At 49.5% G+C, this 26088-nt stretch overlaps 1 protein-coding gene across 1 annotated transcript in view; it reads right to left on the bottom strand.

Annotated features, from left to right (window-relative positions):
- Nucleotides 1-2237: 2237 nt before the first annotated feature.
- Nucleotides 2238-26088, bottom strand: part of CORO7 (coronin 7) — a 201408-nt gene continuing 177557 nt past the window's right edge. Inside the window, exons 19-30 of the mRNA XM_075566337.1 lie at nt 24614-24719; nt 23852-23938; nt 22969-23111; nt 21883-21987; nt 21504-21589; nt 21161-21302; nt 20255-20344; nt 19894-20010; nt 16011-16146; nt 15771-15862; nt 5776-5862; nt 2238-3095 (exon numbers count right to left, since the gene is read on the bottom strand). Coding sequence (XP_075422452.1) covers nt 3090-3095; nt 5776-5862; nt 15771-15862; nt 16011-16146; nt 19894-20010; nt 20255-20344; nt 21161-21302; nt 21504-21589; nt 21883-21987; nt 22969-23111; nt 23852-23938; nt 24614-24719 — 1197 coding nt within the window. The 3' untranslated portion in view covers nt 2238-3089. The remainder of the gene's footprint in view (nt 3096-5775; nt 5863-15770; nt 15863-16010; nt 16147-19893; nt 20011-20254; nt 20345-21160; nt 21303-21503; nt 21590-21882; nt 21988-22968; nt 23112-23851; nt 23939-24613; nt 24720-26088) is intronic.

Here is a 26088-nt window from a genome sequence, read left to right as displayed (position 1 = left end):
CATTTCTCAATTGCAGCCCTGCAGTAACCCTTTCCTGCAAGTATTTCCCCAGTAACCCGTTCCCTGCCAGTGCGTCGCTCCTGTAACCCCTTCCCCACCAGAGCTTCTCCCCAGTAACCCCTTCCCCAGCAGATCTCTCCAGTAACCCTTTCCCCGCCGGAGCGTCTCTACAGTAACACATTCCTCTCCAGAGGCCTCTCTTCAGTACAGTAATCCCTTCCCTGCCAGTCTCTCTCCAGGAACCCCTTCCCCGCCAGAGCGTCCCTTCAGTAACCCCTTCCCTGCTGTGTACTGATGATGACTAGGTTAGACACTGTTCCCTGGGTGCTTTGGGGTATTAGTGGTATCATTACTCTCCGCCCGCAAGTCCCCTCCTACCGGACACTCCACAGCGACGCGTGCGAGTACCTATACCTATCTGTGGGCATATGTATCACTGTGTATAGATAAACATAGGTATATATACACAGATATGTATATGTAAGTACCCCAGCCAGCCTCACCACACCTGTGTGTATGCACAGATCTGTGCGTACCCATTTTGTATCTAAAGCCCTCTCCCGCCTCCATCCTTCCTCACTCACTGCCCCTCACCTCTGTAATGCCCTTCCCCTCAATATCTGACTGGCATCATCTCTATCCACGTTTAAGACCTATATTAAAACACACCTTTAACGTAGCATTTATGGCTGATACTATACATCTCATACATAAACCTTGGCCCCCTGCAGACACACTTACCAGAACTCCCTTCTACTGTCTCTGTACGTTCTTCCTACTTACCATTTAGATTGTAAGCTCTTCGGGCAGGGACTCCTTTTCCTAATGTTACTTTTATGTCACGTGTTTATTCCCATTGTGTTATATCATGTTGCGTGTATTACTGCTATAAAGCGCTATGTACAGTACATGGACGGCGCTGTACAAATACATATCTGTGTATATGTACATAGCTGTGTATGTATACGTGCGAGTCCCCCAGCCAGTCTCAACAAACCGCCCTATGCATACATGTAGATGTCTGTGTACAGTATATGTACCTATTTATCAGTGTATGTACATCTGTGTGAATATAGGTACCTAAGTATATCACTGTGTATACAGGTATGAACTCTATATTAAAGTGCTTTGGAAGTGGATGAACCCAATCTGAATCCCAGCGTCAAGCTGCTTGTGACCTTGGGTAAATCACTTTATCTCCCTGAGCCTCGGGTAATAGACTTAGATTGTGAGCTCTGTGGGGCAGGGGCTCATTGTGCCAGCAAAACTACATACCACGCTGTGTGCACTGTCAGCGCTTTCAAAGAAGAAAAGATTTGTATTATATATTATTTTCCCTGAGGTTACCGCGTATCCTCAAAGCAATCATTTCCGTACTACACATCATTAGCATAGGGGTAATGCCACCGTATTGTCGCAGAACTTTGCTTTATATCCCAACAACGTGGTGCTAAGGATGTCTTGACCTTACTCCGATCCAGATCTGAAATAGGGCTTTAGCTCAAGTTGAGAAAAGAGGGAAATACCGCTGTGTTGCATAAATCAAACTTAACAGTGATGTTACTCCCACCCAGACCCTACAAAAGCCCTATATCGGGGTCTGGGTGCAATTAACGCCAAGTATATCGCAAGACAGGACTTCCTGGCACCGACTTCAAAAAGGAGGAGGAATAGTTCCAGGTGGAAAGTTAGACAAATCATCTCTGAATACGTCAAGAATTCAACCTCGTCGCCACATCTTGGGTGCAGCATTTGTGTCCATGGGACAAATGTAGCATATAATTCACTGCATAATATTTGTTGATAATATGCAAAACTATATATATATTTTTAAATACGCGTATCACACGTATGTCGAATTTAAAAACAAAGGTCGACTCTAAACTTGAAATATCTCTGAATATCAAGGAGTATAATACAGTGAGGTCCCTCTGGTGTGTGATAATTTAGATATATGTACACCGACTGGCTCATGTATAGACATTTATAGTGTGTAATTGGAACGGACTCATTAAAAGGCTGTGTCGCTCATTGGAAGAAAGTAAAACTCGTTAGGAATCAGTCTCGTTCATTAGCTGCGAGTCTCACTCAATGAAAATCTGTCTCTTTTATTTCCATCAATACTCCAAGTATTGGCGAGACATGGTGATAACGCTTTCTTATTACCTTCAGACCTCTTGCCGTCACACACTGCTAATAACACAAACACATACACAAAGATCAGTAACAGACACAGGTACGTTGATGACGTTTTATTGGAAGTTGTAAGGCGGGCCCTGCTCTGCGGGGCAGATTTGGCAATACCATAAGTGGTCCCTTTGTAAGTAAAAAGTATGGCTTTTCCATGGCAGGCGAAAAGGTTCAAGAGGGGGGTTACTGGCTACTCTCGAACACCCGATTGTGCTTAATTTCCCTTCAATCACAATGTGAGTTACACCCCTTTGCTGCTAGTGGGTGACAGAAACACATTGTGACAGAATAGAGGCTTGCGCTTCTGCTCTGCTTATGACATCATGCAGCAGTGGAATTGCACTCTGCTTATTATGTCATCAACAAAATGCCTCTCCCAAGAGTGAAGGGCTTGTAATGTTCTTGCCATGGCATCATCCAGCAAGTGGCTTTTCCACTGCTGATGTCGTAATCTCACCAGGCACATCCAGCACAGATAAGCTTTGACAAGCATTCTCATGACATCATCCCTGATCAACAGAGCCAAGGCTCTGACAACCCTGCTCATGACATCATCCTGCAGATGGCCTACCCACTGCTCATGACATCTTGCAAACAGAGCAACGCATTCTTATGACACACAGCAGGAGCTGTCTCATGATGTCAGAAGCAAGATAACACACACACACACACACACACTTTTGTATGCAGGCTGTGAAGTCCCTGGCAGGAGTAGGAGGAGGCTCTGGGGCTCCAGTTTGTGAATGGGCAGGAATGCTGGGAGTGTAAACATGTTTGCCTGAGTTTCTTTGTCCCTGGGGCTGGAATGTGTTAGAGGATCTCAGCTGGCTTCCAAGGGATTTCCAGTTACATGGGAGAGGGGATGGAAAGGGGGGAGTGGGGAGCAGAGGTCGTCACTGCTAATCCTGCAAGAGAAGCAACAGAAGCTTGTTAAGAAGAGCACAGTGTATGCGTGCAGATATATACCTATGTATATGCACATGTTCAAGCGTGCAGAGATATCTGGGTATATAAAGGCATGCTTGTATATAGATGTTAGTACAGTATACAAAGACATAGGTATATATAGATACCAGTGTATATAGATGTTGGTATATAAAGACGGGTATATATAGATATCAGTTTATATAAAGGACATGGGTATATTTAGATATCAGTATATAAAAATGTTAGTATACAAAGACATGGGTATATATAGATATCAGTGTATATAGATGTTGGTATATAAAGACATGGGTGTATATATAGATATCAGTGTATGTAGATATTATATATAAAACAGAAATAGCCGTGTTAGTCCAGTTGCGATACTGCACAATAAATGAGTTCTTCAGTATTAGGTGCTAAATTGTTAGTCCAAATAAAAAGGTATGTCATAGGACACGCTTTCGAGAGTTCTCCTCTCTTCCTCAGGTTTGCAATACTGTTTTACAAAGTTATCTACTATGGCTAAAACAGAAGTTAGGAAAGTAGAAAAAACAAACAAAAAAAAACCAGATGTAGATAATGTGGGGTGAGAAGGGAATGTTTGAAGAAATTGGAAGGGTAATAAAACGGTGACCAGTAACAGCATGGAGGGGGAAGGGGATGCTGTGGGGGGAAAGTTGTGGATATGAACATTGGCAGAGAGGCAGGCAGGATAATAATCTGGTTGTGAGAAATGATGTCCCACTGGAGAGCAGTATCTTCCTTCTTTGTGGTGTTGTATTGAGTGTCACAACCATGGAACACTCAATGTTAAAGGATCATACTGCTGCACATCCAGGAATGTGGTTTATATGATTCAATGCAACAAATGTGTCCAAGGCTGCTACATTGGGGAAACCAGCCAAAAACTTCAAGGCAGAATGAATATGCACAGACACTCCATACTCCCCACGAAGAAGGAAGATACTGCTCACCTGTGGGACATCATTTCTCACAGCCAGATCATTCCATAAATTATTTAAAAATCATAATCCTCAATGGAATATTTAAACGCCCCCAAGAACGGGAAACATTTGAGCTCAGAATGATAAGACTCTTTGACACCAAAACAAGAGGACTTAATGCGGATATGGGGTTTCTCACACACTATCACAATTGTTTGTAATTATCCTGCCTGCCTCTCTGCCAATGTTCTTATTCACAACTTTCTCCCCACAGCATCCCCTTCCCCTCCATGCTGTTACTTGTCACCGTTTTATTACCCTTCCAATTTCTTCAAACATCCCCGTCACCCCACCTTATCTAAATCTCTGGGGGTTTTTTCTCTTCTCCTTTCCTAATCTCTGTTTTAGCCATATTAGATTCCTGTGTTAAAGCTGCAGTTCAGTCAATATCCTGCATGTGTGTTTTTTTTTATTTAAATAAATCAGTTCTGTAGTAAGAAAAAATACTTTTAGCATTTTCTGTTTTAAAAAAAACAACTTTGAAAGACCAATTTTCTTGTATTCTATTTTAACAAGCATGCTTGTTCCTATAGCAACGTTTTACATTCCCCATATTTAAAGATGTCGCCAAACTTTGCCGATCAATAGACGGAGAACGAATTGACCGCCAGCTATGCAGTTCTTTAGGTAAGTAGAGATTAGCCCACATGAAACTATTGAAGTAAAAAAAAACTAAAAAATAAATAAAAAAACAGGAGCCTGAATTGCAGCTTTAATCAGTTCTGCCGACCTGAGGAAGAGAGGAGAACTCTCTTGTCCTATGACATCAATTGTTAGTCCAACTAAAAAAGGTCTCACCTAATACTGAAGAACTCATTTATTCTGCACTATCAGAGCTGGACTAACACGGCAATTTCCGTTTTAGTCATGAAGCTAGTATATAAAGATTTGGATATATATATAGATATTAGTGAAGAGAAAAAGTTCAAATCGCACGCATCAAAACCACATTAATAAAAAATAAAACAGAAATGTGCCTTATATTGTGGGGCACCTCCTGGTCTGAGGTCCCATACTGAATCCTTAAACGGGATAAATATTACCCAGAAAAAGACCTGAGCGCAACCAGAATATAGGAAAAGCCCTATCTAGGGAATACTTGGTGAACCCATTAAAATGGTATATTAGATATAAAGCATGTGCTAAACAGAAATGTGGGCGATAGCATGAGATCGAGGAATAACTCGCCGCCATTGTTTCTTCTTTTTCGATGATGACATAGTCTGCAAATCAAGATCAGAGAAAAAATATAGGGATATATTGCTGTGAGTTTTTACTCCGTAAAGATTACGAAGCCACTCACAATTTGTCAGGAGGTTTAGGCATGTTGGGACGCATCCCGATAACAGATATATGAACAGAATCTCCCGCCGCGTCTCGGCTGTCTTCGAGATCCGTTGTTCTCCTTGTCTCCACGCTGACGTCGGGGATTTCAGCGACGCCCGCACATGTGCATACAGTTGTTCCTACTTTTATTTACTCTGCTGAAAGTTACTTCTACTTGTTGTGTGTTTTTAATACATTTATCTACAACTCCCCTCCGGAGCGCGGTGTCTTCCTTGTTATATATAAATATATATATATATAATGTGTGTGTGTATATTTAGATTTGGTTTTCTCTTTATGGGAGGACGTGTATACTAGATTCACTTACCCACTCATCCTCATCCACCCCTTCGAAGGCTTCCTGGGGCAGGGGGTCATCGCGGTTCCCCAGTTTCGCCACCATAGCGTTCAGCAGCTGGAGGAAGGGGGAGATGTTTTGGCGATGTTAAAGCCGCACAGACACTCACAGGGACGGCTCACAACCTTAGTAAATTTGTATTTCACTAATTGAGCAATTTTCTGAACATTAGGCAATTTGTGGGACACAGGCAGCCCAGGGGCTTCACCTGCGGCCCCCCCAACCACTGGCCATCCCAGTGCAGAGGGAGCAGAGATGTTAGTGTGGATCAGAGCTTCCCCCATCTCCCTGATCTGCGTGACAGCGCCATGATAAATACAGTACTGCCCGCTCCTCTCCTGCGCTGATAAATACAGTACTGCCCGCTCCTCTCCTGCGCTGATAAATACAGTACTGCCCGCTCTTCTCCTGCGCTGATAAATACAGTACTGCCCGCTCCTCTCCTGCGCTGATAAATACAGTACTGCCCGCTCCTCTCCTGCTCTGATACATACAGTACTGCCCGCTCCTCTCCTGCGCTGATAAATACAGTACTGCCCGCTCCTCTCCTGCTCTGATAAATACAGTACTGCCCGCTCCTCTCCTGCGCTGATAAATACAGTACTGCCCGCTCCTCTCCTTCCCTGATAAATACAGTACTGCTCGCTCCTCTCCTGTGCTGATAAATACAGTACTGCCCGCTCCTCTCCTGCGCTGATAAATACAGTACTGCCCGCTCCTCCCGTGCTGATAAATACAGTACTGCCCGCTCCTCTCCTGCGCTGATAAATACAGTACTGCCCGCTCCTCTCCTTCCCTGATAAATACAGTACTGCCCGCTCCTCTCCTTCCCTGATAAATACAGTACTGCCCGCTCCTCTCCTGCGCTGATAAATACAGTACTGCCCGCTCCTCTCCTGCGCTGATAAATACAGTACTGCCCGCTCCTCTCCTGTGCTGATAAATACAGTACTGCCCGCTCCTCTCCTGCGCTGATAAATACAGTACTGCCCGCTCCTCTCCTGTGCTGATAAATACAGTACTGCCCGCTCCTCTCCTGCGCTGATACATACAGTACTGCCCGCTCCTCTCCTGCGCTGATAAATACAGTACTGCCCGCTCCTCTCCTGCGCTGATAAATACAGTACTGCCCGCTCCTCTCCTGTGCTGATAAATACAGTACTGCCCGCTCCTCTCCTGTGCTGATAAATACAGTACTGCCCGCTCCTCTCCTGCGCTGATAAATACAGTACTGCCCGCTCCTCTCCTGTGCTGATAAATACAGTACTGCCCGCTCCTCTCCTGCGCTGATAAATACAGTACTGCCCGCTCCTCTCCTGCGCTGATAAATACAGTACTGCCCGCTCCTCTCCTGTGCTGATAAATACAGTACTGCCCGCTCCTCTCCTGTGCTGATAAATACAGTACTGCCCGCTCCTCTCCTGTGCTGATAAATACAGTACTGCCCGCTCCTCTCCTGCTCTGATAAATACAGTACTGCCCGCTCCTCTCCTGCGCTGATAAATACAGTACTGCCCGCTCCTCTCCTGCGCTGATAAATACAGTACTGCCCGCTCCTCTCCTGCTCTGATAAATACAGTACTGCCCGCTCCTCTCCTGCGCTGATAAATACAGTACTGCCCGCTCCTCTCCTGCTCTGATAAATACAGTACTGCCCGCTCCTCTCCTGCGCTGATAAATACAGTACTGCCCGCTCCTCTCCTGCTCTGATAAATACAGTACTGCCCGCTCCTCTCCTGCGCTGATAAATACAGTACTGCCCGCTCCTCTCCTGCTCTGATAAATACAGTACTGCCCGCTCCTCTCCTGTGCTGATAAATACAGTACTGCCCGCTCCTCTCCTGCGCTGATAAATACAGTACTGCCCGCTCCTCTCCTGCTCTGATAAATACAGTACTGCCCGCTCCTCTCCTGCGCTGATAAATACAGTACTGCCCGCTCCTCTCCTGCTCTGATAAATACAGTACTGCCCGCTCCTCTCCTGCGCTGATAAATACAGTACTGCCCGCTCCTCTCCTGTGCTGATAAATACAGTACTGCCCGCTCCTCTCCTGCTCTGATAAATACAGTACTGCCCGCTCCTCTCCTGCGCTGATAAATACAGTACTGCCCGCTCCTCTCCTGCTCTGATAAATACAGTACTGCCCGCTCCTCTCCTGCGCTGATAAATACAGTACTGCCCGCTCCTCTCCTGCGCTGATAAATACAGTACTGCCCGCTCCTCTCCTGCGCTGATAAATACAGTACTGCCCGCTCCTCTCCTGCGCTGATAAATACAGTACTGCCCGCTCCTCCCGTGCTGATAAATACAGTACTGCCCGCTCCTCTCCTGCGCTGATAAATACAGTACTGCCCGCTCCTGTCCTGCGCTGATAAATACAGTACTGCCCGCTCCTCTCCTTCCCTGATAAATACAGTACTGCCCACTCCTCTCCTTCCCTGATACATACAGTACTGCCCGCTCCTCTCCTGCTCTGATAAATACAGTACTGCCGCTCCTCTCCTGTGCTGATAAATACAGTACTGCCCGCTCCTCTCCTGCTCTGATAAATACAGTACTGCCGCTCCTCTCCTGTGCTGATAAATACAGTACTGCCCGCTCCTCTCCTTCCCTGATACATACAGTACTGCCCGCTCCTCTCCTTCCCTGATAAATACAGTACTGCCCGCTCCTCTCCTGTGCTGATAAATACAGTACTGCCCGCTCCTCTCCTGCGCTGATAAATACAGTACTGCCCGCTCCTCTCCTGTGCTGATAAATACAGTACTGCCCTCTCCTCTCCTGCGCTGATAAATACAGTACTGCCCGCTCCTCTCCTGCGCTGATAAATACAGTACTGCCCGCTCCTCTCCTGTGCTGATAAATACAGTACTGCCCGCTCCTCTCCTGCGCTGATACATACAGTACTGCCCGCTCCTCTCCTGCGCTGATAAATACAGTACTGCCCGCTCCTCTCCTGCGCTGATAAATACAGTACTGCCGGCTCCTCTCCTGCGCTGATAAATACAGTACTGCGCGCTGGGTTCCCCTGTATACATGGAGAGTATATGGATGTCTGGGTCCCCCTGTATACATGTGCTGTGCAGAGTATACGGATGTCTGGGTTCCCCTGTATACATGCAGAGTATACGGATGTCTGGGTCCCCCTGTATACATGTGCTGTGCAGAGTATACGGATGTCTGGGTTCCCCTGTATACATACAGAGTATACGGATGTCTGGGTTCCCCTGTATACATGTGCTGTGCAGAGTATACGGATATCTGAGTCCCCCTGTATACATGTGCTGTGCAGAGTATACGGATGTCTGGGTTCCCCTGTGTACATGCAGAGTATACGGATGTCTGGGTCCCCTGTATACATGTGCTGTGCAGAGTATACGGATGTCTGGGTTCCCCTGTATACATGCAGAGTATACGGATGTCTGGGTCCCCCTGTATACATGTGCTGTGCAGAGTATACGGATGTCTGGGTTCCCCTGTATACATGTGCTGTGCAGAGTATACGGATGTCTGGGTCCCCCTGTATATATGCGATGTGCAGAGTATACGGATGTCTGGGTTCCCCTGTATACATGCAGAGTATACGGATGTCTGGGTTCCCCTGTATACATGTGCTGTGCAGAGTATACGGATGTCTGGGTTCCCCTGTATACATGCAGAGTATACGGATGTCTGGGTTCCCCTGTATACATGTGCTGTGCAGAGTATACGGATGTCTGGGTCCCCCTGTATACATGTGCTGTGCAGAGTATACGGATGTCTGGGTTCCCCTGTATACATGTGCTGTGCAGAGTATACGGATGTCTGGGTTCCCCTGTATACATGTGCTGTGCAGAGTATACGGATGTCTGGGTCCCCCTGTATACATGTGCTGTGCAGAGTATACAGATGTCTGGGTCCCCCTGTATACATGTGCTGTGCAGAGTATACGGATGTCTGGGTTCCCCTGTATACATGCAGAGTATACGGATGTCTGGGTCCCCCTGTGTACATGCAGAGTATACGGATGTCTGGGTTCCCCTGTATACATGTGCTGTGCAGAGTATACGGATGTCTGGGTCCCCCCGTATACATACAGAGTATACGGATGTCTGGGTCCCCCTGTATACATGTGCTGTGCAGAGTATACGGATGTCTGGGTCCCCCTGTATACATGCGATGTGCAGAGTATACGGATGTCTGGGTTCCCCTGTATACATGTGCTGTGCAGAGTATACGGATGTCTGGGTTCCCCTGTATACATGTGCTGTGCAGAGTATACGGATGTCTGGGTTCCCCTGTATACATGTGCTGTGCAGAGTATACGGATATCTGAGTCCCCCTGTATACATGTGCTGTGCAGAGTATACGGATGTCTGGGTTCCCCTTTATACATGCAGAGTATACGGATGTCTGGGTTCCCCTGTATACATGTGCTGTGCAGAGTATACGGATGTCTGGGTCCCCCTGTATACATGTGCTGTGCAGAGTATACGGATGTCTGGGTCCCCCTGTATACATGTGCTGTGCAGAGTATACGGATGTCTGGGTTCCCCTGTATACATGTGCTGTGCAGAGTATACGGATGTCTGGGTTCCCCTGTATACATGCGATGTGCAGAGTATACGGATGTCTGGGTTCCCCTGTATACATGCAGAGTATACGGATGTCTGGGTTCCCCTGTATACATGTGCTGTGCAGAGTATACGGATGTCTGGGTCCCCCTGTATACATGTGCTGTGCAGAGTATACGGATGTCTGGGTCCCCCTGTATACATGCGATTTGCAGAGTATACGGATGTCTGGGTTCCCCTGTATACATGCAGAGTATACGGATGTCTGGGTTCCCCTGTATACATGTGCTGTGCAGAGTATACGGATGCCTGGGTCCCCCTGTATACATGTGCTGTGCAGAGTATACGGATGTCTGGGTCCCCCTGTATACATGTGCTGTGCAGAGTATACGGATGTCTGGGTTCCCCTGTATACATGTGCTGTGCAAAGTATACGGATGTCTGGGTCCCCCTGTATACATGTGCTGTGCAGAGTATACGGATGTCTGGGTTCCCCTGTATACATGTGCTGTGCAGAGTATACGGATGTCTGGGTCCCCCTGTATACATGTGCTGTGCAGAGTATACAGATGTCTGGGTTACCCTGTATACATTTAAAACCAGAGACAGGACATGAAACACAGACAGAGCCCAGTGCTACATCCAAATGACACAAATACACAGTACAGTGCCTAAATAAATAAATAAACATGGCCGAGGCCTTAGTCTGATTTGAAGCTCTTATTAACCTGTATAATAGTATAAACACACAGATATACGGCGCTACACCAGACCAACAAACATAGAAGCATAAACAAACAACCTGGTGCAAGGGGGGAAAAAGAACCACAAGAGAACACACAAATAATCAAGAGATTATAGCAGCCCCCTATAATTGCACTCAAGGAAGATGACACAATAAAGGTGATGTCACTAGAAATATAAGGCAATGTATAGCCAAATCCTGGTATAGGATACTCAAACAAAAAGGGTCACACTACTATATGAAAAATAACAAAATTTTAATAATCTATAATAAAAACCGACGAAACACTATAAAAATGCATAGAAATGCATACATAAAATCCCCAAGTGTTTTGGGTAACGGTACTGGATGAACAGTATATTTTCCAAATAGATGTCTTGTAATAAACGCTATGTGTTAAGCTGCATACTGGATGCTGCAGGTGAGTACAAAGAAGGTGGGTAATGTGGTGTTCAATTACACCTTAAATGGCCTCTGTGGGTAACCACTAGTTGTGATAATAAGCTCAATGATTAGGATCCTAAAACCAGTTCAATAGGGTCACAGTAAGTAGATGGTTCAAATTTAGGTAACCCATATGTGTGATATTTGGCTAAATATAGGCTAAATATAGGACCAACTCAATAGGGTCACAGTGGACAAATAATCACAGCAGAGCCCTCGGCTCAAACCACAGAACCCCGAGTTAGTGGAGTCCCTGCTGCAAGATACAACAGTCACACAAACGGAAACGGTGAAGGGAGCCAGCGGTGTATAAGTGTATAAATGCACCCAGCAGAGTCTGTGTAAGTGAACTCTATGCGTAGGGATACCCGCATACAACTGGTGTAAATCGGTTAAGACCCACTACTGGAGACTAAGGATGAATCCCTGAGGAGTAATCATTCAGAGTGGGTCCCAACAGGGCACAATACAACCTGATCGCGTTGAATCTCCTGCAGCCTGCTGCCTAGAAGCTCCGTGTACCATAGGGAGCTGCCGTTACTCCAGACCACACATCGCGCATGCGTCAGCGTAATGACGTCATGACGTTTCCCCGACGTACGTTTCGCGCGTCATCACGCGCTTTCTCAAGGGGGTGGAGTAGGTAGCGTGTGTAATCGGGTAGTGAGACCCTTTATACCCTCCTGGGAGGGGAGTGGTAGAAGACGTATGCCTCATTGATTAAAGAGGCATAGCAGACACTTATGTGGTCATCACATAAACACAAAAGAATCAAGGAACGGGGGAGGGGGGGGGGAAGGAAGGGGCAAAGGAAGGAAAGGGAAGGAAGGTAAATGTGAAATAATGAGGAAAGTCACAGTGGGAATGGCCATAATAACAGTACACTGGGATGGAATGTGCAAGAATGATGTTGTATATATATAAAAATCGGATCCTTGCAAGCAAAACTAACAGTTGATGTTGATGGCTATTACGGCATGTTAACGATGCACACGAGGAATGTGATTGAAACCCCGATTGAGGGTTACCAAAACCATTGTAATAAATGAATAAAAAATGAACACTATGTATAAAGAAATGAGTGGTAAATCATAATGAATAATGAATGACAAAATGAAAAAATGATGAGAGGTGTAGGAATGTGCTACACTAGGCGGAGCCGCCTAAAAAGTCAAAACGACTCCTTCTACGCTAAAAATTAAATATCTATATACCGGGATCCCTCTAACCCTCTGGTAGAAATGAGGAAAAAATGAAACCTTCATTAAGGCCATGGGGTGCCAGTGTGTTAAGACAATGAATCCAACGGCATTCGTGTTGGCGTAGCTTGATATTCCAGTTGCCCTTGCGTGGGCCCCAGGGTATATGTGATATGCCGATGAATTTAAGGCAGGAGGAGTCCAGTCCCCTTGATGTGCATCATTGACATGCCTCGCCACTGGTGTGTCTAATTTGTTACGCACCGACCCAAGGTGCTCCAAAATCCGAACCTTAAATGCCCTATGGGTTTCACCAACGTACTGTTGGCCACATGTACATTGAATGAGATACACCACACCTGTGGTTAGACAGTTAATAAAGTCCTTAGTGGTGTAAACATGTGTGCCTGCGGAATCGGTGAAGACCTTGGTGACTTTGACCGAAGGACACGCCTTGCACCGTCCGCATGTGTATGTCCCATTGGGTTTATGGTCCAGCCAGGTGCGAGATGATTTAGCTTGGAAATGGCTTTTAACTAGGCGGTCACGTAGGTTAGCCGCACGGCGACTGACCATATTGTGTTTGGCTTCTAGGATCTTTGCTAGATCTTCATCTTGAAGCAATATATGCCAGTGTCTGTTCAGAATACTGCGTATGGTTGACCACTGAGAGCAGTAAGTGCCGACAAAACGAATTGTCTGTCTATCATTATTAATGGCATGAGGACGATCAATGAGAAGGCTCGGTCTTGGTGTATGAAGTGACCTATAGTAGGCTTTTTTAACTGATGTTTTAGAATATCCTCTATCTAGAAATCGTCTAGTCAGATCTTTGGCTTGGGTTTTGAACTCTATAGTCGTCGTATAATTACGTTTCAGGCGTAAGAACTGGCCAGTTGGAATGTTTGAGATTAAATGTCTAGGGTGATGGCTGTCTGCTGCCAGGAGACTATTTGTCGCAGTAGGTTTGCGGTAAATGGTCGTCTCCAACTTACCATCAGGTTGTTTGTTGATGGTAATATCAAGGAAGTTGATACTCTTAGTTTGAATTTCAAAGGTTAGTCTGAGATTATGTGTGTTATCATTCAGTATGTTGATGAATTCGATCAGGAGTTCTTTTGTCCCGCTCCATAGGAGGAGCACATCATCAATATACCGTGACCACATCTCGATGTGGTCAGTGTACCGAGAATAGTCGTCCATGAACACCACTGAAAGAGATCGAATTCATCAATGAGGCATACGTCTTCTACCACTCCCCTCCCAGGAGGGTATAAAGGGTCTCACTACCCGATTACACACGCTACCTACTCCTACCCCTTGAGAAAGCGCGTGATGACGCGCGAAACGTACGTCGGGGAAACGTCATGACGTCATTACGCTGACGCATGCGCGATGTGTGGTCTGGAGTAACGGCAGCTCCCTATGGTACACGGAACTTCTAGGCAGCAGGCTGCAGGAGATTCAACGCGATCAGGTTGTATTGTGCCCTGTTGGGACCCACTCTGAATGATTACTCCTCAGGGATTCATCCTTAGTCTCCAGTAGTGGGTCTTAACCGATTTACACCAGTTTTATGCGGGTATCCCTACGCATAGAGTTCACTTACACAGACTCTGCTGGGTGCATTTATACACTTATACACCGCTGGCTCCCTTCACCGTTTCCGTTTGTGTGACTGTTGTATCTTGCAGCAGGGACTCCACTAACTCGGGGTTCTGTGGTTTGAGCCGAGGGCTCTGCTGTGATTATTTGTCCACTGTGACCCTATTGAGTTGGTCCTATATTTAGCCTATATTTAGCCAAATATCACACATATGGGTTACCTAAATTGGAACCATCTACTTACTGTGACCCTATTGAACTGGTTTTAGGATCCTAATCATTTAGCTTATTATCACAACTAGTGGTTACCCACAGAGGCCATTTAAGGTGTAATTGAACACCACATTACTCACCTTCTTTGTACTCACCTGCAGCATCCAGTATGCAGCTTAACACATAGCGTTTATTACAAGACAGCTATTTGGAACATATACTGTTCATCCAGTACCGTTACCCAAAACACTTGGGGATTTTATGTATGCATTTCTATGCAATTTTATAGTGTTTCGTCGGTTTTTATTATAGATTATTAAAATTTTGTTATTTTTCATATAGTAGTGTGACCCTTTTTGTTTGAGTATCCTATACCAGGATTTAGCTATACATTGCCTTATATTTCTAGTGACATCACCTTTATTGTGTCATCTTCCTTGAGTGCAATTATAGGGGGCTGCTATAATCTCTTGATTATTTGTGTGTTCTCTTGTGGTTCTTTTCCCCCCCTTGCACCAGGTTGTTTGTTTATGCTTCTATGTTTGTTGGTCTGGTGTAGCGACGTATATCTGTAGCGACGTTAACCTGTATAATACCAGGAAAAGCACTCTGTATTAGATTTGTCGCAATCAAACTGCACGCAAGTTCCCATTAGTGTGGAAGGTGGAATGGAGTAAGCTTTAACCATTTAAAAGTGGGAGGGGGTGAGCTTCAAAATAGGGAAGGAGGAGCCACCCTCCAAATCAGCTAGGACCAGCTGAACAAGTTTTACAAAACATACAGGACCCCTATAAGCTCATATTGGCCAAAGAGTTAAACTAAAAGGCCATTTTATTAAAAAGATATCTATACTATATATATATATATTTATTTATTTAGGCACTGAACTGTGTATTTGTGTCATTTGGATGTAGCACTGGGCTCTGTCTGTGTTTCATGTTCCGTCTCTGGTTTTAAATATATATTGCCATGCTCCGTAGCACTCCTCTTTGACGCTTATACGCATATATATATATATATATATATATATGTTGTGGTTACTTTGGGGGTTCAATATGAGCTTATAGGGGTCCTGTATGTTTCCCCTGTATACATGCAGAGTATACGGATGTCTGGGTTCCCCTGTATACATGCAGAGTATACGGATGTCTGGGTTCCCATGTATACATGTGCTGTGCAGAGTATACGGATGTTCGGGGTCTGACCTCCTCTTTCTTCTGCTCGTCGCTTTTCTCTTGCAGTAACACAGAGGACGGGGGGATCTTCCTGACCGGGACGTCCTTAGGAGCCTGGCTGACTGAGAATAAACAGTGTGTAACAATCACCAGCAGGGGGCATCGGGAGCAATGGACTGCACAGTGCGGGAGGAAGGGGTGAGTGGAGCGATGCTCTGCAGAGCTTAGTTTGGAGGGTCCAGCAAAGTGATGCTCTGCGGGGCTGGGTACCTGGTATCATGCCTTTGGGGCACATGTTGATGCTCCGTTGCTGCCGGTCTGCCCCGCTGAGCCATTCCCCCGCAGACAGGGCCGGCTCCCAGGTCACACGGGACGCGGGGAACACGTCATCCTGGAAGAACTCTTTCTGTGGGGGACAGAGACCATTACTGTCCCATAAATCACTGCTCCTCTACCCCTTCCGCTAAAAGCAGCCACGCTCCCACAATGCACTGCTCCTCACAACCGCTACATCAGGAGTGGCCAACTCCAGTCCTCGAGGGCCACCAGCAGGTCAGTTTTTACGCATATCCCTGCTTCAGCACAGACGGCTTCAGTGTGCTGAAGCAGGGATATCCTTAATACCGGACGGTGGCCCTTGAGGACTGGAGCTGGCCACAGCGCCCAGCATCATTGCCAAGTGGCTCGCTATCCCAGGTGAACGTGAGAGAGGCTCACAAGCCCAGACGGGCCAATATGTGAGAAAAATTCAGGTTTCTCGGATGCCGCGGGTGTGAGGAGCAGAGCATTATGGGGGCTGCCCTCCCTCTCTCCCCAGTGCAGAGGGAGCGGAGCATTATGGGGCTGCCCTCCCTCTCTCCCCAGTGCAGAGGGAGAGGAGCATTATGGGGCTGCCCTCCCTCTCTCCCCAGTGCACAGGGAGCGGAGCATTATGGCGGCTGCCCTCCCTCTCTCCCCAGCGCACAGGGAGCGGAGCATTATGGCGGCTGCCCTCCCTCTCTCCCCAGTGCAGAGGGAGAGGAGCATTATGTGGCTGCCCTCCCTCTCTCCCCAGCGCAGAGGGAGCGGAGCATTATGGCGGCCGCCCTCCCTCTCTCCCCAGCGCAGAGGGGGCGGAGCATTATGGCAGCTGCCCTCCCTTCCTCTCTCCCCAGCGCAGAGGGAGCGGAGCATTATGGGGGCTGCCCTCCCTCTCTCCCCAGCGCAGAGGGAGCGGAGCATTATGGGGGCTGCCCTCCCTCTCTCCCCAGCGCAGAGGGAGCGGAGCATTATGGGGGCTGCCCTCCCTCTCTCCCCAGTGCAGAGGGAGCGGAGCATTATGGGGGCTGCCCTCCCTCTCTCCCCAGCGCAGAGGGAGCGGAGCATTATGGCGGCTGCCCTCCCTCTCTCCCCAGCGCAGAGGGAGCGGAGCATTATGGGGGCTGCCCTCCCTCGCTCCCCAGAGCAGAGGGAGCGGAGCATTATGGTGGCCGCCCTCCCTCTCTCCCCAGTGCAGAGGGAGCGGAGCATTATGGCGGCCGCCCTCCCTCTCTCCCCAGCGCAGAGGGGGCGGAGCATTATGGCAGCTGCCCTCCCTCTCTCCCCAGTGCAGAGGGAGCGGAGCATTATGGGGGCTGCCCTCCCTCTCTCCCCAGTGCAGAGGGAGCGGAGCATTATGGCGGCCGCCCTCCCTCTCTCCCCAGCGCAGAGGGGGCGGAGCATTATGGCAGCTGCCCTCCCTCTCTCCCCAGTGCAGAGGGAGCGGAGCATTATGGGGGCTGCCCTCCCTCTCTCCCCAGTGCAGAGGGAGCGGAGCATTATGGCGGCCGCCCTCCCTCTCTCCCCAGCGCAGAGGGAGCGGAGCATTATGGCGGCTGCCCTCCCTCTCTCCCCAGTGCAGAGGGAGCGGAGCATTATGGGGGCTGCCCTCCCTCTCTCCCCAGTGCAGAGGGAGCGGAGCATTATGGGGGCTGCCCTCCCTCTCTCCCCAGTGCAGAGGGAGCGGAGCATTATGGCGGCCGCCCTCCCTCTCTCCCCAGCGCAGAGGGAGCGGAGCATTATGGCGGCTGCCCTCCCTCTCTCCCCAGTGCAGAGGGAGCGGAGCATTATGGCGGCCGCCCTCCCTCTCTCCCCAGCGCAGAGGGAGCGGAGCATTATGGGGGCTGCCCTCCCTCTCTCCCCAGTGCAGAGGGAGCGGAGCATTATGGCGGCCGCCCTCCCTCTCTCCCCAGCGCAGAGGGGGCGGAGCATTATGGCAGCTGCCCTCCCTCTCTCCCCAGTGCAGAGGGAGCGGAGCATTATGGGGGCTGCCCTCCCTCTCTCCCCAGTGCAGAGGGAGCGGAGCATTATGGCGGCCGCCCTCCCTCTCTCCCCAGCGCAGAGGGAGCGGAGCATTATGGCGGCTGCCCTCCCTCTCTCCCCAGTGCAGAGGGAGCGGAGCATTATGGGGGCTGCCCTCCCTCTCTCCCCAGTGCAGAGGGAGCGGAGCATTATGGGGGCTGCCCTCCCTCTCTCCCCAGTGCAGAGGGAGCGGAGCATTATGGCGGCCGCCCTCCCTCTCTCCCCAGCGCAGAGGGAGCGGAGCATTATGGCGGCTGCCCTCCCTCTCTCCTCAGTGCAGAGGGAGCGGAGAAGTTGTCGGCGTGGATCTGAGCTTCTCCTCGCTCCCTAAGCTATGGCTAATTACATACGGTACTGCCCGGCTGGGGGTATGGCGGAGCCCGGTGCCCTTTGTGTGCGCGGGGCCTCTCACCTTCTCCTGAGCCGGCATCTCCTCCTGCTATCACCCGTCACCTCGACGTCACGCCACTGCTTGCCCGCCCCGTGTCATGTTGCGTCGTCATGGCACTTACAGAGGCCCCCCCGCGCTCTCCCCCGGCAATCACCGTTTAAACGGTTTCATTTACCCACACACACAACATTAAACTGTGACGATGGAAGTTGGGCCGGGGAAGAGCGCAGGGCCAGATCCAGTTCCACCGATGGAACCGTCCATCCAGCCGGCGGCCCTGCTCCTCTCCTCATCCCTCGTTCCCAGTGTAAGGAGAGGAGTGGGGCAGTGTTCCCCAGCGCGCCAGCATTAAGCAGCTGGCGGGAGCGGGCGGGGAGAAGCTCCACCATCCCTCCTGCTGGTGCACTATATACAGTATATGTGGGTAACGTGCCTCCTGCTGGTGCGCTATATACAGTATATGTGGGTAACGTGCCTCCTGCTGGTGCGCTATATACAGTATATGTGGGTAACGTGCCTCCTGCTGGTGCGCTATATACAGTATATGTGGGTAACGTGCCTCCTGCTGGCGCGCTATATACAGTATATGTGGGTAACGTGCCTCCTGCTGGCGCGCTATATACAGTATATGTGGGTAACGTGCCTCCTGCTGGCGCGCTATATACAGTATATGTGGGTAACGTGCCTCCTGCTGGTGCGCTATATACAGTATATGTGGGTAACGTGCCTCCTGCTGGTGCGCTATATACAGTATATGTGGGTAACGTGCCTCCTGCTGGTGCGCTATATACAGTATATGTGGGTAACGTGCCTCCTGCTGGTGCGCTATATACAGTATATGTGGGTAACGTGCCTCCTGCTGGCGCACTATATACAGTATATGTGGGTAACGTGCCTCCTGCTGGCGCACTATATACAGTATATGTGGGTAACGTGCCTCCTGCTGGCGCACTATATACAGTATATGTGGGTAACGTGCCTCCTGCTGGCGCACTATATACAGTATATGTGGGTAACGTGCCTCCTGCTGGTGCACTATATACAGTATATGTGGGTAACGTGCCTCCTGCTGGTGCACTATATACAGTATATGTGGGTAACGTGCCTCCTGCTGGCGCACTATATACAGTATATGTGGGTAACTTGCCACCTGCTGGTGCACTATATACAGTATATGTGGGTAACGTGCCTCCTGCTGGCGCACTATATACAGTATATGTGGGTAACGTGCCTCCTGCTGGCGCACTATATACAGTATATGTGGGTAACGTGCCACCTGCTGGTGCACTATATACAGTATATGTGGGTAACGCGTGGCCCATTTGAGGGCCCCAGGGCCGCAAACGCAGCCTGGACATGTTGACCACCACCGCCTTCTGTGGACAAGTGAACCTCCCACAGCGCACTCCTCCCTCAGTGCTAGCAGAGCCCACCAGTACTCACCTTGACGCGTGGTAGACGGAAGGCCACGGGTTCGATGGAGTTGTGGCTGAGACGCAGAGCGCGCAGCACTTCCACGTCACGCACTGCGCAGTCCGACTTGCACAGGAACTGGAAACCCTGGGACAGTGGCGGGAGAACAAGGAGAGCTGGGCCTCAGTGGGCTGTGTTCGCTATGGTGCGTTTAACCCTTGCAATAACCCTCTAGCAGTTAAGAGCGCCTTTTAAAATACATATATACATATATATCGCACACATGTAGGAATCGTTAAAGATACACGATACTGTAGCCATGACGCACACAAGCTGTCACACAGGAGGTTTGGAGCACACCGCTCCAGTGTATAGTGGTGCAGAGTCTCACCTTGTGCGGGACGCTGGAGATGAAGCTGTTACATTCCAGGAAGTAGGGGGACTCGGGGATCACCTCATAAAGAAACACCCGGGTGTCACCCTGAAACAAAGACACAGCGAGGGGTGAGCAGTGAGTGTGACACATGGAGGGTGACTGTGACCGGGAAAGAGGGAACGTGACATAGCAAAGGGGCAAACACAGTGTGACAGCATAATGTGGCATCGCGGGTCACACTGTCACAGTGAGGAGCACAGAGTGGCACAGTGAGTGACAGGGTGGCACAGTGACAGGGTGGCACAGTGACAGTGAGTGACAGGGTGGCACAGTGAGTGACAGGGTGGCACAGTGACAGTGAGTGACAGGGTGGCACTGTGACAGTGACAGGGTGGTACAGTGACAGTGAGTGACAGGGTGGCACAGTGAGTGACAGGGTGGCACAGTGACAGTGAGTGACAGGGTGGCATAGTGACAGTGAGTGACAGGGTGGCACAGTGAGTGACAGGGTGGCACAGGGACAGTGAGTGACAGGGTGGCACAGTGACAGTGAGTGACAGGGTGGCACAGTGAGTGACAGGGTGGCACAGTGACAGTGAGTGACAGGGTGGCACAGTGACAGTGAGTGACAGGGTGGCACGGTGAGTGACAAAGCGGCACAGTGAGAGCGAGTGACAGGGCGGCACAGTGAGAGCGAGTGACAGGGCGGCACAGTGAGAGCGAGTGACAGGGTGGCACATTGACAGCGAGTGACAGGGTAGCACAGTGACAGCGAGTGACAGGGTGGCACAGCGAGTGACAATGTGGCACAGTGACAGCGAGTGACAGGGTGGCACAGTGAGTGACAGAGTGGTACAGTGACAGCGAGTGACAGGGTGACACAGCGATGCAGAGTCGATAATGGGGGTGGAGCGCACGCACCTTCCCGGTGAGCAGTAGTAGGCCAGTGTCCGGGTCGTAATGGGGGATGAGGGTGGCTGGGGACACATCGAGGCCTAAGGAGGTGACAGGACCGCGTGACAAGTCTTCAGTGCTGTACAGAACCAGCTGACGCTCGCTGCGACTGTGAGGGAGGAACACACTGTATCCAACGGCCTAGAGGTGTCATGCTTTGTGTATAGTCTTAGAGGTGCCTGGCTCTGTAAACTCCTGAGGTATCTGTTATGTAAAGTCCTAGAGGTGTTGGGCTGTGTATAATACTTGAGATGTCAGGCTATGTACAGTCCTTGAGGTATCTGGTTATGTACAGTCCTGGATGTGTCACCTGTCGAATCCGGACACCAGCAGATATTTCCCGTCACACACCCAGACAACACGAGCCCCGCGGGCACCCTCCGGGCCAGCGCCCTCCTGGGGGCAGAGCCAGGGAGGAGTTACATGACTGCACTTACCCCCCAACCACAGCACCCCTCCCAACCACCGCCCCACTCCTATCTATCCCCGGACTTCCCATACCCTCTCAAATCTACCCTCCCTACCACACTTTCCATATGTACACTATACCCGCCTCACCTGCCCCATCCCCGATCTACCTTCTATCTGCCCCTCCCCAACCTCCCCCCAGATCTGTCTGCCCTCCTTTCCATGACGTGCCTCAGCCATCCCACCCCCTCCCCCAAGCTACCTTGTCTCCCTGCTCTGACCTGCCGTGGCTGGTTGGAAGCCCGTGGCTCATAGATCCGAACCCGCTGGTCTTTGCAGCAGGTAGCCAGGTATCTGCCATCCGGACTCCAGGCCAAAGAGAAGATCTGCAGTCGATATGAAAGGGGGGTCACACATACTGAGAAAAAGCCAAGGAATATTTCCTGGCATATATATATATATACATATACACACACCATATATATGCTTTTCACCCACCATAACGTAAAATGTGTATGGTAAACCTACCCAGCCTTGAAAATTGCAAAGCCTGCAGTACAACCAACCTCACACTGATGAGACCCATTAAGGTTGAAACATGCCTGTGAGTGGTTTGACTGGCTTTGCATATAATCCCATGCTGTACTTAAAAGCTGTGCGAACAGCAGAGCATTTGCTTATATGGGTTCCATGTAAATGGATTTCAGGCAAAAGGTGACACATTGTGTGCTCATTTGCATGTCATTTCCCAGAATCCCTTGCTGCAGTGAAAGAACTGGATGCTAGGTGATAATGGTTGAAAGGCAGGGTTGCAGACCCGTCTAAGACATAACAAAATGCTTTTATTTGTGCGAGCTTTCGAGATACACTGATCTCTTCTTCCGGCGATGTTACAATGGATAAAGCAAGAAAGGTTTTTGCTTAAAAACAGTGTATCCTGGAATGTATCTGTGACTGAAGCCTATCCCTCCCCCCTGTTGCGATTTATGACTTGGGTGTTAAATGATCCCTGAATGTTAATGATGTAAGAGTACTATGTGGTCCCTATTGGTATATAGGGATAGAATTACATTGTACATTTGTATGTGTAAGAGACAGCTGTGTGTGCATACATATAGCGCAGTATGTATAGACACGGCCTCTAGCACTCATGGGAAGAGAGTTCTCTTGTGTCAGGGTAGTGACTCATGAAGCTGCGGTCTCGGTTTAGGCCACCGCTAAGTGTCCCCAACCGTTGCATAAATTTGTATTCATGCAACCGTCTCATACATACACGTGTGTGTATACATGTGTGTGTGTATACATGTCTGTGTGTTGCTTGCCCATGTGGCTGCGTAGCTATGAATGCCCACCCCCCCTGCGGTCACCTGGTCACCGTGTCCCCTGAGTGTCAGGACGTCCTGCCCTGTCTGCAGGTTCCACACGCGCAGGGACATGTCGTAGGAGGAGGAGGCAAGGATGTCTGAGGCGGACGGGTGGAAGCGCACTGTGTAAATCCGCTCGTTGTGACCTAGGAGAGGAGGGAGTGGGGTCACTTTACACAGCAAGGTACAGAGTGTGAGCAGAGGAGGGAGCGTGAGCAGAGCAGGGGGCTGAGTGTGAGCACAGAAGGGAGCGGAGTGTGAGTAGAGCAGGGGTCCGAGTGTGAGCAGAGCTTAGTATGTGCAAAGCAGGGGGCTGAGTGTGCACAGAACAGGGGTCTGAGTGTGAGTAAAGCAGGGGTCTGAGTGTGAGCAGAGTAGGGGGCTCAGTGTGAGCAGATTAAAGTGTGAGCAGAGCAGTGGGCTGAGTATAAGAAGAGCAGGGGGTGAGTGTGAGCAGAGCAGTGTGTGTATAGAGCAGGGGGCAGAGTGTGTGCAGAGCAGAGAGTGAGCAGAGAAGCGAGCTGAGTGTGAGCAGAGTGGAGGGCTGAGTTTGAGCAGAGCGGAAGGCTGAGTTTGAGCAGAGCATAGTGTGTGAGCAAAGCAGAAGGCTTGGTGTGAGCAGAGCAAGGGGATGAGTGTGAGTAGAGAAGGGGGTTGATTGTGAGCAAAGCATAGTATGTGAGCAGAGCAGTGGGCTGAGTATGAGAAGAGCAGGAGCTCAGTGTGAGTAGAGCAGGAGGACCGAGTGTGAGCAGAGCCACTTGGTCAGGCCCCTCTGCACATTACTGACCCGCAGAGCATCACTCCGTTAGCTTTTATTCTTTCCTTGATGTACAGCCCTGCAGGAGACCACACTGATATTAGCGCTGTGGTGTCGGTTACTTACCGGTCAGCACAGCCTGGGGCTCTGTGAGGGTCTCCGTCAGCCCCCCCTGCGGGATCTGCCACACACGGATCCGCCCGTCCTCCCCTCCTGAGAGAAGGGGACACAAAGCAGCTCATGTGACACATGGGGTAACATGCAGTGACACACTGACAAAGGGGACCTACAGTGTGTCCAGTCCAGACCTCATACTACAGGGTGACAAAGGCCCATCCAGTCTACCCCGGCACTCCAAGAACTACCCGTCTTCCAATCTGCCCTCACTTCCTGTTAACTACCCCCCCAAACTTTACAATCTGCCCATCTCTTCCCAGATCTACCCCCCAAAGGTTACAATTTCCCCCCCCTCCTTTCCAGATCTGCCCCCCCCCCACAAAGGTAACAATCTGCCCCTCCTTTCCCAGATCTACCCCTCCAAAGGTTACAATCTACCCCTCCTTTCCTAGATCTACCCTCCCCAAAGGTTACAATCTGCCCTTCCCAGATCTACCTCCCCCCCAAGGTTACAATCTGCCCCTCCCTTCCAAGACCTACCTCCCCCCCCCCAAGGTTACAATCTGCCCCTCCCTTCCAAGACCTACCTCCCCCCCCCCCAAGGTTACAATCTGCCCCTCTCTTCTCCGACCGATTCTCTCCCCCTCCAAACATTAGTCTGCCCCTCTCCTTTCCCAGATGGGGCCCCCTGCACACTCCCCTATAGCCTTCAGGGTGACTCAGGGACACACACAGCAGTTACCCACACGGAGTGACAATGGGAGGGCGTACCTACGACCAGCCTCTGCGGGTTGAACGGGTCCCAGGCGAGGTCCATGACAGGGACACTGTTCTGCACAGTGGGCAGAGTGTCTGGAAGACGCCCCGTCTGCGAGAGCTGGAACAAAGCGCGTTACAAGTACTCTCACCAAAATATGTTCACCCAATGCAGAGCGCTTTCCCAATACTCCGGCCCGATTACTGCAGGCATTGCTGCGGCAGCATCATCAGCCGCGTTTAGAAAACAAGCCGAAGGGATTGGCGATGTCTCGTGGTGATTTCAAAAAAGATTTAATTGATCAAAATAGCACCAAATACGACATTTCATCCTTCCCAGAGGACGTTCTCAAGTGACTGGTCATACATAAATACATCAATTAAATCTTTTTGGAAAATCCGCATTGTGCCCTGGATCACCAATTCTATTAACTATCTCAGGACCAGCGGGCAGTTTTCCTGAACCAGGAGCACCGGTGGTTGCAAGTATACTATAGTATATATCATTGGCGTGCAGCTTTGCTATTCATTGTTCATGGTGATAAAGGACAGAGTACATCGTTGGCATAGGGCAGGAGTGGCTAACTCCAGTCCTCGAGGGCCACCAACAGGTCAGGTTTTCAGGATATCCCTGCTTCAGCAGAAGTGTTTCAGTCTTCTACTGAGCCTCTGATTGTGCCACCTGTGCTGAAGCTGGGATTTCCTGAAAACGTGGCCTGTTGGTGGCCCTTGAGGACTGGAGTTGGCCATCCCTGCAGTAGCTACATCCCAGGGCACTGAAAGGTGTCAGTGGCATATGCAACAAATGTCATTTTCGCACCAACTGCTGGTCAAAATAACGTATCTGTGATAGCGCCAACACGCTGGATCTCTGCAGAGTGCTGCCATGTTGTCGTTTTTCTCACTGGAAACATTGATTTATTAATCTTTGTTGTTATTGAATTAAACTTATTTTAGATTTGATTTTCTTTCCATGTCAAGCTGACACTTTGGTGATGTCACTTATGGTACAGGAAGTTCTATGCTGCCACTTTGGTGAGGTCACTTATGATACAGGAAGTTCCATGCTGCCACTTATGATACAGGAAGTTCCATGCTGCCACTTATGATACAGGAAGTTCCATGCTGCCACTTATGATACAGGAAGTTCCATGCTGCCACTTATGATACAGGAAGTTCCATGCTGCCACTTATGATACAGGAAGTTCCATGCTGCCACTTATGATACAGGAAGTTCCATGCTGCCACTTATGGTTCAGGAAGTTCCATGCTGCCACTTATGGTTCAGGAAGTTCCATGCTGCCACTTATGGTTCAGGAAGTTCCATGCTGCCACTTATGGTTCAGGAAGTTCCATGCTGCCACTTATGGTTCAGGAAGTTCCATGCTGCCACTTATGGTTCAGGAAGTTCCATGCTGCCACTTATGGTTCAGGAAGTTCCATGCTGCCACTTATGATACAGGAAGTTCCATGCTGCCACTTATGATACA

Source organism: Ascaphus truei, chromosome 11, assembly GCF_040206685.1.
Source record: "Ascaphus truei isolate aAscTru1 chromosome 11, aAscTru1.hap1, whole genome shotgun sequence".
Classification (NCBI taxonomy): Eukaryota; Metazoa; Chordata; class Amphibia; order Anura; family Ascaphidae; genus Ascaphus; species Ascaphus truei.
Note: the sequence above shows the minus strand (reverse complement) of the source record. Positions and strands in the feature narration are given on the sequence as shown.